At 43.2% G+C, this 15,627-nt stretch overlaps 1 protein-coding gene across 4 annotated transcripts in view; it reads right to left on the reverse strand.

The window, feature by feature from the left end:
- TRAK2 (trafficking kinesin protein 2) overlaps positions 1-15,627 on the reverse strand; it is a 248,713-nt gene that overhangs the window by 12,101 nt on the left and 220,985 nt on the right. For all 4 annotated transcript variants that reach the window (XM_029606260.1, XM_029606261.1, XM_029606259.1 and 1 more), the window contains 3 exons: positions 8,684-8,985; positions 2,771-3,046; positions 2,214-2,313 (listed from right to left, as the gene is read on the reverse strand). In XM_029606260.1, coding sequence (XP_029462120.1) covers positions 2,214-2,313; positions 2,771-3,046; positions 8,684-8,985 — 678 coding nt within the window. The remainder of the gene's footprint in view (positions 1-2,213; positions 2,314-2,770; positions 3,047-8,683; positions 8,986-15,627) is intronic.

Here is a 15,627-nt window from a genome sequence, read left to right on the forward strand (position 1 = left end):
GGGAATCGGGACTTTCAGAGACTTTGCAGATTACTTTGGCATCTGTGGCCCAGGCTGTGTCGGAAGAGCACCGATGAGTGCATGCAGTCTGGTTAGCAACGGTATAAATATCGATGGCTCTGGTGTCAGTGTGGGGGCTGGCATCGATGGCTGTAAGTCTCAGAGAGCATCGAGCACTGCCTGGCGGATGAAACCACCCAGTTCCTCCCTGAAAGCTGGTGTAGATATTGCAGCTATGGGGGAGGCAGGCTAGGCGCTACTGGCACCTCCGCAGGGACTTGTGGGGGCTCAGTACCTGGCACCGATATCGGTGGGGGATTGCCTTGGTTTTTTGGGTGGAGAGGGTGTTAAAGGCTCCTCTACCCGTGTCCTCTTCGCAAGTGGCTTGATAGCCATCGAGGCCGATGTGGTGTCGGTGCCGGCACTGGAAGTAGACTTGCGTCGGTGCTTCCCTCGGTGCTCGGTCCGGTCTTTCTCCAGCACCGAGGAAGATGATACAGATGCCTTAGACAGAGTCGGTGACGGATGGTCACCGCTGCTCTGGTGCTCCCGGCGAGGTTTGATGACTAATTTCTTCGATGCTCCTGCCGGTGATGATTGGGTGGACGCCGATGGAGTCAGCTTGATTTTAAAAAGGGTCTCCATCTTGTCGAGGCGAGCCCGCCTCTTCGGAGTCATCTGAGCACAACTTGGGCAGTGAGAAACGTCGTGTGATGAGCCAAGGCACAGCACACAGACATCATGTGGGTTGGTAATCGACATGGTATGGGGGCATTCCAGACATTTTCAGAAACCTGTTGCCATGATGGCAGAGGTTGAGGCCCAAAAACGGTCAATGGTTTGCAGACACTGAAAAAGGTAGGGGCAGGAACTGACCGGGAACAGTGAACTTTACTCACCGAGTGAAGAAATACAATATCGCGATGGGAGATCTCTATGAGGGAACTTTAAAATGAAGTAATCTTAAAGTTTTTTCCGTGAGGAAAATTGTGTGAAAGAATTCTCACAGAGCTCCTAACCGCGAGGCAAACTGCAGTGTGGAAAAAAAAGAGACTGAAGGGAGACCCCTGTGGCTACAGGGATTATGGCATGCTGGGCATGCTCAGTGTGCCAGTCAAAAGTTCTAGAAACTTTGACAGAAAAGGTTTCCGTGGATAAGGCTCCGTCCAGTGATGTCACCCACATGTGAGGACTACCATCCTGCTTGTCCTGGGAGAAACTGTAGTGCAAATTTAACTTGTTTTTTAACCAGTTCAGAGCTAAGTGTATTAAACTCTTTACGTTGTAGAGAAACCTTTGCCAAGTAATCCTGAAAGATACGCACTGGCTGTTCTTGGTAGGTCACCAACCATACTTTGTGGTAAGCCTGTAGTAATCGTTGCTTGTGCATGAAATTAAGCAATTTCGCTATTCTGGACGGACCTGTTTCCCAGTCACATTTGCTGCTCAGATTGTGTGCACATTCAATCTTAAATTCTCCCGCCAGCTCTGATAAATTTAATGCCTCAGGTAGCCATTTTCTAAGAAAGCCTGCAGGTTGTGATCCTCTATGGTTTCCACCAAGCCGACTAGTCTGATGTTATTTCTTCTAGACAAAGTCTCCAGGTCCTTAGTTTTTTCTTTCTGCATTTCTACTTTTTTTTCCAATGCCTCTATTTTACTTGTAAGTGCCACTGAGTCAACCTCTAAGAAGGACACCCTCCCCTCTACAGTTTCAAATCGGGAACCAAAGTCCAATATTGAAGCTTTTAAATCGTTGATTTGGTCTGAGATAGTGTTTAATTTGCTATCCAACGCTGCAGATATTTCAACAATTGTATCACTGCCCAAAGCAGGCCTATTCACTTGTTCCTGATCAACAGCCATTTTGTTTGATAATACTCTCAGTTTCTCTCGCTCCTTTCCCCCTCCCCCCCCAACCCCCTTTCAAGGGCATAATCGATGATGTTTTCTGCATATACTTATCGATAGATATAGGCTGTTCTCTTTGGTCTGGGAATTACTTGACTGAAGGCATGGATCAGTATTTTTTATTGCAATTGCAGGACGACAACACCAGGAGCCTTAAAGCACATGTCTGCCCAGGCTCACCACATCATGTTACCTCCTAAAAATATTCTTTAAATAAATAAAATTATAGGTCAGATGTTTTCAGCACTTGTGTGGCTAATCCAGCCTAATACTCTGCACACCCTTATGCAAACTGCTCTTACCTGGGGGTAACCTGAGTAATGTCAGAGGGATGAAGGATCCTGCAGTTGGTGAAAGTGAATGTTGAATTTGTAAAGGAGAGACACTTCCCTGGGTTTGAGGCTGAAAGATAGGCAAGACAAAATTGAATTGGGATAGAATATGAGCATTATTAATACAATCACATACAAAACTACGAATGATTTTCCCCCTTCTCTATTCATGCCACAGGTCTGCAATACAAGAGATTGTATGATTTGATTCTAGACAAAATATAAAACTCTGCCTTGGTAGGAGACGTGGTAGAAAACAGAGTCCAAGTGATGAGTTGAAAACTACCACACAAATGCTCCCCATAGCTAGGATCAGAATTTTTTCTTGAAGAAAGGAATGCTGAAATAACTTTTGGGAAATCTGCAATGGTACTATAAATATTCATGCAAAACAAGCTTCTGAATTGAAAAAGGGATAAAATGTATTTAGGAGCTAAGAACATTTTTGCAATAATCAATGAAGAAGTATGATCCACAGGAAACTGAAAACAGATAAACTATGGTGAGAAATGAATTATTCTTCTTACCAGTGCTTGGCACAGTGGCTGAAGTAATAGTTGGCAGGAAGATTCCAACTGTTGGCTTTGGCACTGAGTCTTTCCTTTCCTTCAGGAAAGAGGCTTGCTGCACCTGAAATATTATACCTTCTTCTTCCACCTCATCTTCCTCCAAGTCAGAGAGATGGCACATAGCATCCTGAGGCAGAGGTTTGAAGCCTTTTGTCACCACACCTGGTCGTGGATCCAGAAGGGCTCCCAGGTTAGGCTGAGCAAGTTGTTGCCAGTGATGGAGAGTCTGAGATCCTAGAGAGTCAAAGTAGGAAACCCACTGAGAATTCTGAAGAATAGGTTCCATAAAAATGTGGCTCTAATTCCAGCAAATGTCAAGTGTTTGCATAATGATTAGACCTGAGTATTCAGGACACTTACTTTTTGGAGAAAATGCAAACTTTTGTAACTGAAAGGAACAATGGAAGTTCCATTAGTGGCCTTTTTAAGACAGACTTCATAGTATGAAGCAGCATGATTGCAACAGGACTTTCATTTGCCAGTTTTGGCAAACTTAATTGTCCACCCTAATAATCACCAAATAAGAGAAATGACCCTAGCAAAATTTGATCTTTCACTACTCACAGTGATAGTTAATTACATTATCACCAAAACTCCTGGTACCAGATATGTTATTAAGAGAAGAAACTCTGCATACTATTGATTAAGAAATAATGCAAATTTGTATATTCTAGAACTTCAAAAGTCTATATTTACATATTTATTGCTGGAACCATTTAAAAATACCAAATACATGCAAGGTGGAGGGAAATATACATACATCCATATTGCTGGGAGGCATTACACTAGTGAATGGCTTGATAGTCTTATACTGAAGGAAACATCCACTGCAAAGGACTCCATGACAGGAGCAACTAATTTTAAACTATCCCTAATGATCTATTTTCAGCAGACACTACAGCATTAATTTTCTAACCAGGAGAATTGACAGAAAATCACCAATGATGTTTTTTAATTGGGTAGCAAATAGATCTATTTGTACACAAATCACCACACTTCCTCCAGAGTTTAGATTTTGAACTGACAGAGTCCAATATTCAGTAAACCAGTGATTAGCCAAGTTAGCCAGATAACCTGTCCACATAATTTGCCCAAGGTTATTCAGCCTTACACTGTCATAATACAAAAATCTAGCAGTAATCTAAACCTTGTTGTTTAGATGGATAACTTGTAAGTTACACACAAAAAAAGAACTTGTCTTAATTTCCACTTACTGAAAAATATCATCCAAAAAGGAAATATCTATGCAAATGTCATTCAAATAGGAATGACAATGAGAATCGGACGATCAGAAGAAGCCCTTTATAAAGGGCTTCTTCTGATCGTCCGATTCTCATTGTCTTTACTGTATCACAGCCAACTGGATCGGCTTCCAATTTGCTTTTTGGGTCCATTCAAATAGGAATGCCACTCACCTAAAATTCTTAGATATTAGATTTTTTAAGATTTTTTGAGTTTAAATATATAGCCGCATCATCAAGCCTGACAGCGTACTCCCTTTACATTTAAACCGGGAGCTGCCCGGTTTTCTAATCATCTGTGGTCACAGTCTTTTTCACTTTTTCTTTTTTTATCTCATTTTCTTTGAAAACAATATCTTCAATACTTGATCTGGTCAATATCTTCAATACTCGATTCAATTCTCAATTCAACTCTTTTTTTGCATGTATGTTCACAATTCTCAATTCAGCTCGACAAACGGCTGATGTTTCGCAGAAAGGACTGCTTCATCAGGAGCTGCAATGCGTGAAAATCTATTTTCTCCATGCAAAATCATTCAAAATTCTCTGTCATATCAGTTCCTTCCAAAAGGACAGCCATCGTCTCGAAACCTTTTCAAACAGAAGGAACAGAGGTGATGATGCGGCTATATATTTAAACCTGAAAAATCTTTAAAAAATCTAATATCTAAGGCAGTGGTTCTCAACCTTTTTTCTGTTGGGACCCATCTGACAGATGGTTCTCACATGCATGACACACTGACCCATGATCGCCACGAGGCTAGATGTAAAAGTACAGTTTGCATCCACGGGAACCCCCCTGACCCACAATAATGGATGAAAAGCAGAATTATGACATTCCCCATACAACTCACCCTACAAAAAAGATATTCTGGTTCTGGTGTCATCTCAGTAACAGCAACTTAAACTCCTTCTACTTCCAGGCTCAATAGCCCTAACTTATGAAAAGACAGCAGTTTACCACCAATGCATGTCCTCTTGAGAAAACACAACAAATAAGACTGATACAAACGCTTACATGCTAGTAAAATATCTCATCTCGGTAACAGACACAGAACCAACCTAACATACTCCCAGGATCTGTAGTAATGCACATAAACTAATCCGCACACAGTTACACCTGTATTATGGAATGCACTCAAACAGGAGCAACCCTATCTATAAAAAGGCACAACAAATATTAAATCAGGCCCTAAAAACCAATACACCTCTTATTAGGAAAACAGAACTAGCAAGCAGCTATAGATCCCCACACAGAAATTATTGTAAAACTATACTAATAAGCAGAGTAAATGTTTCAAAACAGCCATGAACAGAATAACATCCAACAATTTAAAACTCATAAAAACTATTAAACATTCTCCAAACACCAATAAAATATTTCAAAAAAGCAGACATCACATAATATTAAATAATTAAAATGGCAGTCAATCAAGAAAAATAAACTTAAAAAACCACCTTTACTGACCCCCTCCAGTAGCTCTCCTACTCCCCTTCCATGCAGGCCGTGGCACACACCAGAAGCAGCAGTAGAAGCTAAGCTCTCTACTCATGGTCCTCTTCCTTAGTGCCCATGTCTCTCTCACACACACACCAGTCATGCCCCCATGACCAGTTTCTGTCTCTCACACACCAATCATCTTCCAGTCTTTGACACACACACACACACACCAGTCACCGTCCTGAACAGTTTCTCTCGTGCCATGCACACACACAGGCTTCCCACTCCCGTGTTCTACTTACATATATGGGCTTCTCACTCTCATAATCACTTTATCTGTCTCTCACACACACACACTCACCAGTCTCTCACTCCCATGCTTGTTCTCTCCACATGCACAGGCTTCCCATGCCCATAATCACTTTCTTTCTCTCTCACACACACACACCAGTCACCTGACCTCTTTCATGCATACACACACAGGCTTCCCACTCCCATGTTCTCTTTCAGATATACAGGCTTCTCACTCCCATACTGTGTCTTATAAACACCCAGGTTTCTCACTCCCATGCTCACTCTTCACATGCACAGGCTTCTCATTCCCATAATCACTTTCTCTCTGTTACACACACATCAGTCTCTCTCTCATTTCCAGGCTTCTCATTCCCTGAATCACATTCTTTCTCTCACATTCACACACACACCAGTCTCTTTCTCTCACACACACAGTCACCTTACCAACTAGTCTCTCTCATGCATGCACACACACAGGCTTCCCACTCCCATGCTCTCTCTCACATAAACAGGCTTCTCACTGCCATGCTCTCTCTCACATAATCAGGCTTCTCACCCATATGTTTTCTTTCACATAACCCCCCCCCACACACACACACCAGGCTTCTTACGCCCATGCTTTCTCACATACCCAGATTTTTCACTTCCATGCTTTTTTTCTCTCTCTCACACACACATCAGTCACCTCCCTGACTAATGTCTCACACTCTCACATAAACATCAGTCATCTCCCTGACTAATGTCTCACACTCTCACATACACATCAGTCATCTCCCTGAACAGTCACTTTCATTGTCTCTCACTTAAACACACACATCAGCTCTCTGACCAGTTTCCCTCAATCACACACATGCTCTCAATCACACACAGGCTGGCTGGCTGGCTGCTTCTCTTTCTTTCTCTCACTCACTTCCTCTTCCCCCCCCCCCCAGCACAAATGGTAGCTGCAGCAGCCTCCTCCAGCCCCCGCAGGCCAAGAAAGAAGAATCCCATCGGCCGCGGGAGGCTCATGCTGCTGTCTCCTTTCCCGATTACCGGCTGCTTCGATTGCTCAGGGGCTGATGCTGCTGCCGCCGCTGCTATTTTTCCACGCACAAGGCTCTTTCTCCTTCCTGCGCACCACTTCCTGTTCCAGGTCACTGGGGATGGGGGGGGTGCGTGGGAAGAAGAAAAGGCCAGTTACAGGTGCCATTGCTTCTACCACCGCTGCCGTTCCCACTGGGCTTGAACGTGCTGATAGCCCGGTGGCAACAGCAGCAGGGAAGGAAGAGCAGCGGGAGAGACCGGGAGCGCGCGACACACCTGCTGGTGCTTGGCGACACACTAGTGTCGCCAAGCACCGGCAGGTTGAGAAGCGCTGATCTAAGGATTTTAGGTGAGTGGCATTCCTATTTGAAAAGCATTTGCAAAGATATTGCCTTTTTGGATGATAACTTGTAAGTTACCCATCTAAAGAATAGAGAAAGTCCCATAAGCATTTTCTGAACCCCAGATCTTTTACAGGCCGATACAGTACAGTGTGCTCCGACGGAGTGCACTGTTAACCTGCCCTTGGACGCGCGTTTTCCTCTCCTTACTGTTGATGGCCCTATTAGGCATGCCTGCGCGATACAGTAAGTAAAATGTGCAGCCAAGCAGCACATTTTACTTTTAAGAAATTAGTGCCTACCCAAAGGTAGGCGCTAGTTTCTGCCGGCACCGGGAAAGTGCACAGAAAAACAGTAAAAACTGCTTTTCTGTGCACCCTCCGACTTAATATCATGGCGATATTAAGTCAGAGGTCCCGAAGAGTAAAAAAAGTAAAAAAAAAAAAAAAAAGTAAAATGGACCGGCGGCTGTCGGGCCGAAAACCGGACGCTCAATTTTGCCGTGGCTGTCAGCGGGCTCGAGAAAAGACGCCGGCAAAATTGATCGTCGGCTGTCAAACCTGCTGACAGCCGCCGCTCCGGGCTAAAAGGAGGCGCTATGGATGCGCTATGGTCCCTAGCGCCTCCTTTTGCCTGTTTCTACCGCACCACCTAATTTAAAATACTGATTCGCGCGCACCGGTGAGTGGCTGGTGCGCGCGCTGGGAGAGCGGGCGTTCGTCCGCTCTCCCGCGGACTTTACTGAATCGGCCTGTTAATTTGCAGTGCTGCTGGGTTGATTCACGTTTTACTGAAAAGAATATGTATTGCACATTAAATGAAGGCTTCAGTGAGTAGATGAGAATTTGCACATTGCTTTGAACAACATGTTTGAGGAAGTAGCATAGAAGAATTCTAAATAAATAAGCATTAGAGTTGACAAGGAGATCAATTTGACCTTCTGTTTTTACATTTTATGGTCATCCCAGATACCATGGATTTCAGAAATGGATCATGCATCTGCATATAGTACAGATAATGTTGAATGCATAAGAATGCTTTTTATAGGTTTAATAAAAATGAATCTTGAATTGTATTTCAATTCTGCAAGTTCCTATGTAGGAACATCAGTGAGATTAAAAAGTCTTGGGAAGATTTGTGCCATTATTGATTTGAATCTTTTCCGTAAGAAGTTGAAACATCACCTGTTTGAATTAGCGTTCACTTGATTTTACAGTTCTTACTGTTTGTTATATATTCTTTATGATGTTTTATTGAGTTATTTTGCTTATTGTATCTTTTAAGATGTTTATATGATTCTATAAATCATCTAGAAAGGCTGGAGCTGCAACAGGAGGGCTAAAATTAACTGTAAGTAAGACATGGACTATATCTAAATATCTTCAAAAACTCCTCTTCTTTTAATGCTGTACTATGTATGCATAGGAATAACATTAATATAAATATTACATTTTGGCATGGGGAAGGCTTAGTAAAACCCCTCGTTCTTTGGCAAGAATGAGCTTTATACTGATGGCTGCCTCTGTACCTTCAAGGGGTTTGACAATTTGTAGTTTCTCTGGCAGGAGAGCACGGAGGCAACTGGAGGTTCCAGAGAGGTCTGTAAATTCTGAGTGATGGGTTGCCAATGAGAAGAAACTTCCTGTTGGTGTGCTACAGCCACTGCTGTCTTCTTTCTGGTCCTCTAGCATCTTCATCTTTCTTTCCCATTCATCTTCAAAGAATTGCTTCTCACATAGATAGTTCTGTCGGCGAAGGCACAGCCTGTGCAAGGCTAGTGCCAAATCATTCCCTCCAGGGATCCCCGGCTGACCCAGATTTAAGTGGCCACTATAGGACATATGCAAAAAACAACAGATCATCATCAATAGATAAACTTATTTACAAACCAAACTTTCATCTCCTCAGGATGACAACAGACTGGCATTGATTCAAGGTCAGATTTAGCAAAATATAAATTTCTTTTAAAGCAGTATTTCAACCTATTTTGGATAAAAGTTGACTAGGTTTCAAACTCTCCATGTGGATGTATTTAGCACTAAAATTTAGTGCTACATTTGCTTAGAAAGAGAACATTTTAACTAAGTTAAGTTTCCACAAAATAACTTGCTATCATAGTGCTCCAAGTCCTTGCTATCAAGGAACCTTGTGCTCTCACATCTACTCCCTATTAAGTTTTTGAAGTAGGAAGAAGGCAGCCATAAATGAGTGGTGCCTGGAACAAAGTACAAAATGTTGGAGAAAATAAATTTTAATTATAAATACATTTATTTATTTTCAAGCTTTTATATACCAAGCTCTCAGCAAATGCTGACCGGAACAGTAACCAACTATCAATCAAAATACATATTTAATCCTTCAGAGAAATCAAGGTGCTTAATTTCTGCATAATTTGGAAAGTCATGAGATAGTTCAAGACAGTGCAAGTTTATACAGGGCTAGAATAAATATTTTAAAATTACATTTAAGGCACCTTTTGAAGTCTTTTTTTTTTTATCTGCCATGGCAAAGAGAGAGAAGCCAAATCAAACTCAATTTTTCCTTTCCTTTTGTTGAGACTTACAAGAATGAAAAAAACTAAACAAAAACTGAACCTAAGAAAAGAAATTTGAACACAATACCATGACCCAAAAAAACGTAACAAGTGACTTGAATGACAAGAGACCAAGATTTGTATCTGTTTGCTTGGTGCAAAAAAGAGACAGAGAAGATTTGAATGGCAGTGGCTGCGTGGCAACACCAGTGCATGCTCATAAGGACCTTCTTGGCCTTTATGAGCTCTGAGAGAGCTTCTTCCATATTCTTAAACTATATACCTATGGAGAAAATTTTAATCAAGCTGAGGTTTTGAGCTATCTAGATTAAATATGACGAAGAGAAAGCCTTATTTTAAAAAGCATTTACATGCATAAAACTAGTTTTTAGTCGAGTAAGCGGGCTTTTGAAAATTTCTACAATATATGCCATTGAATTGTCCATAGAATTTAATTGCTTAAGTGCACTTTACGCGAGTAAATAGCTTTTGAAAATTGCTATGATAGTATGTTACATTTACGCAAGTAACTCCTTTGAAAATTCACCTGTAAATGTTTTACTGACTGTAACAAAAATTCCAAATGTTTCAATTGGTATTCCAACCCTAAACGATGAAAGCAAACCTTATGTCTGTCTGGGTTTGAGTGGAGAATGCAATATGAAAATGTGGAGTAGGGGGACCTTGCTGTTGCGGCAGTTACGACCCTTAACCAATAACTCTGATACTTTGATGCAACTCCAACATTGCTCTCTGCTTCAACGGCAAGGCATAATGGAGAATTGGATTCAAACAGCAATCAACGAGGGCCCTGATTTTTAAAGTCTGGGAAACTGATAAGCATGGGGGTAACCTACATGGCGCAGCAGATATTACCATAAGCTTGCTGGGCAGACTGGATGGACCATTTGGTCCTTTTTTGCCATCATTTCTATGTTTCTATGAGATTTTCTACACCTGGGAAAGAATTTCAGCCAGATCGAAAGTAGGTATTTTCTTTCACTATTATATTTTTAGTGGAAGGCAAGCTGTTAGGCAGAACTGTGAAAGGAAAAAAAGCAAGTTTGCTTACCATAAACAGTGTTTTCCCTAGATAGCAGGATGAATTAGTCATGCTATCTGGAGACGCCCTTTGGGCGGCCTGTAGGCAGAGCTTCTCTCCAACAATACAGAGCTTTGAATCTGTGTGCCTGTGCGGTTCTTCCCTTGCGATTACCAGTCCTCCTCAGTCTATAAGATAGTTTATCCAGTGCAGCGAATGAGGAGAGGCTATCCAGGGAGGTGGCTGGGTTAGCATGGCTAATTCATCCTGCTATCTACGGAAAACACAGTTACAGTAAGCAAACTTGCTTTTTTCCCCATCGACAAGCAAGTTGAATTAGCCATGCTGTCTGGGAGTCCTCAGCTTAGGGTTGTGCCATGCATACTGATGCAGGGGGATGTCCACCCCTCGCATAATAGTCCGTTATATGCGCAACCCACATTGCTGTGAACATCCTCATCTTCCTGTTGAGTACTGTAATACTGCTGAGCCCAATGTGGCGTCTAAAGTTGCCTGCTGGTCAAGACAGTAGTGTGACGTGAAAGTATGTGGAGGTGTGCAATCGAAGCTGCTACAGCTCTTACTTGATGCACCTTGACTGGATTCGAGAGTTCTGCTGAGTGCTTTGAGTAACAGAAATGAATGCACTGTGATAATGTGGCTTTCAATGCATACTTCACTTTCAATACATATCCAACATAGCTCTCTGCTTCAACAGCAGGGGAGAAGAAAAACTAATACTTCACACATATCCAGCATTGCTCTCTGCTTCAACGGCAGGGGAGAAGTAAAACTAATGGTACACGCATATCCAGCATAGCTCTCTGCTACAATGGCAGGGGAGAAGAAAAACAACCAATAAGGGCTGAATAACATAGTCTGGGTAAAACAAATAAGCATGGGTGTAGCTTGCTTATTGCGGCGGTTACTACCCCTAACTAATCAATCTTGATATTTCACTTGGATGCAGCTCCATCAATGCTCTCTGCATTAATGGTGGGTGTGAAAGGGAAATAGAACCAAGGTTACTAGGAGCCAAGAGAAACAGATAAGTATGAGAAAAAAAGAAGTGTGAGGCTTGCTGGGCAGACTGGATGGGCCGATTGGTCGTCTTCTGCCGTCATTTCTATGTTTCTATATCCAATTTGACAGAATCCTATTTGCCACCAGTAAACCCGGCGCAATTGGGTTGAAAGACACAAATAGCTGAGAAGATCTGTTCTTCGCTTGTAGTAAGCCAAAGCCCTTTAACAGTCCAAGGTGTGAAGGAGTCTCTCCCTCTCATTTCTGTGTGGCTTTGGGAAGAAGGTGGGCAATATAATGATTTGATTCAAATGGAAAGCTGAAACAACTTTCGGCAAGAAGGATGGATGAGTCCTCAAAGTGACTTTATTGTGATGAAATTGCAAGAATGGAGGTTAATGAACCAGGGCCTTTAGCTTACTGACCCATCAACTAGGAACACTACTTTCCAAGTCAAGTACTTCATATGGTTAGTATTCATGAGTTCAAAGGGTGGGAGCATGAGTTGCTCCAATACCAAGTTTAAGTCCCGAGGGACTGCAGGTTTTACCACCGGTGGCCTCAATTTCAAGATCCCTTTCATAAACCGGGACACTAGAGGATGGTTCGAAATGGGAAGACCACTGAATGGAGATGATAGCCCGCTATAGAGCGCATGTGAACTCTGAATGACGCTGTTGCCAAACCTGTCTGGCAGAGCATATGCAAGTACTCCAATAGCATCTCCGGTGAGCAGGAGAACGGATCTATTCTTTTTCTGTCACACCATTTGCACTGGTAATTTCTCCTTATGGAAGCTTTCCTTGCAGACACTAAGATGTCCTGGACTCCCATTAGCAACTGCAGGTGGCCTAATACCTTCCTTTCAATCTCCATGCTGTGAGCTGAAGAGAGGCGTGCATGGGATGCAACAGGATGCCTCATTCCTGAGACAGCAGATCGGCATCGTTCCCTAACGAGATAGGAGGAATGACAGATGGTTGAACTAGATAGGCTTACCAAGATTGTCTTGACCATGCTGGAGTGAAGAGGATGAGATCTGCCGCATCTGCAATGCACTTCTGGATTGTCTAGGATATTAATGGAATCGTCAGGTAAGAATAGAAAAGTCCTTTCGTCCATGGGATGAGGAATGCACCTTATGCAAATCGTTCCCAACTTGGAAAAACCGAACAAAATGTCCAAACCTTTCTGTTGTGTATTGTCGCAAAGAGTTCCAAGCATGGGAGACCCCATGCCGTGAATAGGTGATCCGCTACTTCCTGGTTAAGAGCCCACTCATAGGGGTGGAAGATCATGCTGAGTCTGTCTGTTTCCGTATTTGCTACTCCTAGGAGGTAGGTTGCCTGCAATGATATGGGGCATGCCTCTGCCCACTCCAGTATTTGAATCATCTCTCTGCAGAGGATCCAGGAACCTGACCCTCCTTCCTTGTTTATTTAGAACATGGCCACTTGGTTGTTTGTGTGGATCATCACATTCTTTCCCCGAAGCTGGCTGTGGAACATGCGAAGGGCGTTCTTTATTGCTCTCAACTCTAGAAGATTTATTTGCTGGGTTCTCTCGAATAGCACCCATAGAACCTGTGTCTTCATGAGCCATGAATGAGCTCCCTACCCCTTTGTTGACGCATCCGTAGTTAGAACAACTTGGTGCAGTGGATTGCGAAACAGGGCCCCCACCAATAGGGTTGATGGGGACAGCCACCAGGATATGTCCGTCCTCATTGCTTGGGTTAGCTTCACCCTTGTGGATAAAAGCCGAGTGAATTGGGTCCATTGAGCCTTGAGACCCCACTGCAGGCGGCGCATTTGCAAGTGAATGTGTGGTACCACATATATGGCTGCCGCTATGTGGCCTAGAAGGATCAAGATCTGATGTGCAAAGGGTATGCACGATGTTCTAACTGTATTGCTAATGTGCAAAATGTTTGAGCCCTGATCACAGGGAGGGATGCCTTGCTGATGACAGTATTTATGCTTGCTCCTATAAACTGTAGAGTTTGAGTCGGTTGAAGGCTGAACTTCTCATAGTTTATTATGAATCCCAGGCCTTATAAACAACGTATGTCCATCAAGTATGTTTAAAGGGCAGTCGCCTATGATGATACTAGAAGCAAATCGTCCAACTGAATTACTCTTTTTCTCAAATGGGCTACCGCTACCGCTAGGCATTTGGTGAAGATTCTCAGGGCAGACGAGAGTCCAAAGGGGAGAACTTTGTAATGGTAGTGCTGTGGATTGATCTGGAAACACAGGTAGTGCCAGGACAAATGGTGCATTTGTATGTGGAAGTAAGCATGCTTGAGGTCTAGTGAGTGTATCCAGTCGTTGAGTTGCAGGAACGGCAGGATGGATTTGAAGGATGTCATCTTGAACTTCTCCTTCCGAATGCATTTGTTGAGGGCCTGCAGATCTAAAATTGGGCAGAGCCTTCGGGTTTTCTTCAGAATAAGGAAGTATTGAGAATAGAATCCCCTGTTGTGACGGCATGGAGGTACTCTTTGAATTGCCTGCCACTGAAGCAGTGAGTCCATCCCCTCTTGCAACAGCCGTGCCTGTCCCTGGTCTCGTGTTTAGGAAACCAGATGCGGGAGGTGTGGATTTGTCCTGAAATTATATCTGTATCCCTCGCAAATGATGCTTAAGACCAAACAGTCCGATGTGATTGCTTCCCAAGAGTGATAAAATTTGGACAATCTGCCTCCCACCAATAACTGTAGCTGCGGCCTGGCCTTCTTCAAAACCTTGTTGTGGCTTTTGATTGTTGCCCTGCAATTGTCTTTGCTGATGTTGGCCTCTTGGCGTAGCTCTGGGCTGTGACTGTTGCAACTGCTGTTTGGTTGGTTGATAAGCTGGTGGTGGTAGGATATGTACAACCTGAAGGGGCATCTCTGGTAATAGGATTTCCTAGATCCCGGGTAAAATTTCCTGGTTGAGGGCTGTTGTTCTGCTGGAGAAGCCAGGGATAGGATTGCCACGTTCTGTTCTTGTAGCTGGGACACAGTCTCTCTAAATCTGTCCCCAAATAAATTATTGCCTTTACATGGCAGATCTGACAGCTTCCCGTGGACATCTTTATGTATGGTACTGGCCAGTAACCAGGCAATCCTATGGATGTCGCTAAAGTGTGGGCTGATGTTTCAAATGCCTCGTACAAAGTCTGAAGGAGGTGGCACAAGCCCTCTTCCAAATCAGTGAATGGTTGCGGCAGGGAGTTGTCTGGACGGTCCAGGCGAGACATGTGGCCTGAGGGACTGCAACACTCATATAAGTATTGAGTGATGTAAAACTGGTGTTGCTGAATCTTCGCATTCAACATCATTGCCTGGAAGGTTTTTCATCCAAACTCGTCCAAGTATCGGTTACCTTTACTGGGAGGAGTATGAGAATGTAGCTGTGACTTCTTTGACTTTTTCATTGTTGATTCAATGATCACAGAAATATGGGGAAGCTGTATTGTCCCATAGTATGGGGACTTCTTCAAATGGAACTTGAGATCAGTCTTCCTAGACGTAGATGGTCCTCAGAATGGGGACTTGCAAGTCTTATCCATTACCCATCAAGCACTGAATGGGAAGGCAAGACTGTGGGTTCAGCTGGGACATCAAAGAACTTTAAAATTTCCAAGACCTCTGACCTTGGATCTGGTACTTTCCTAATTTCAATTTTTAAAAGAGCTCTCACCTTTTTGATGAATTTTGCAAGGATAAGTCTTCAGGGGGAGAAGATGGTTCAGGTGGTTCCATTGGGATTCCCATGGAGGAACCCGGAGATATTGGTGGAGAGTCCTGGGGCTCCGAATCCGGTGGTGGAGAAAATTGCGGCTGTGGATCCTCTAGTTCATCTTGAGGGCTGTGATCCTCCTGAGTTGG

The sequence above is a fragment of the Rhinatrema bivittatum genome, chromosome 6 (assembly GCF_901001135.1).
Source record: "Rhinatrema bivittatum chromosome 6, aRhiBiv1.1, whole genome shotgun sequence".
Taxonomy (NCBI): domain Eukaryota; kingdom Metazoa; phylum Chordata; class Amphibia; order Gymnophiona; family Rhinatrematidae; genus Rhinatrema; species Rhinatrema bivittatum.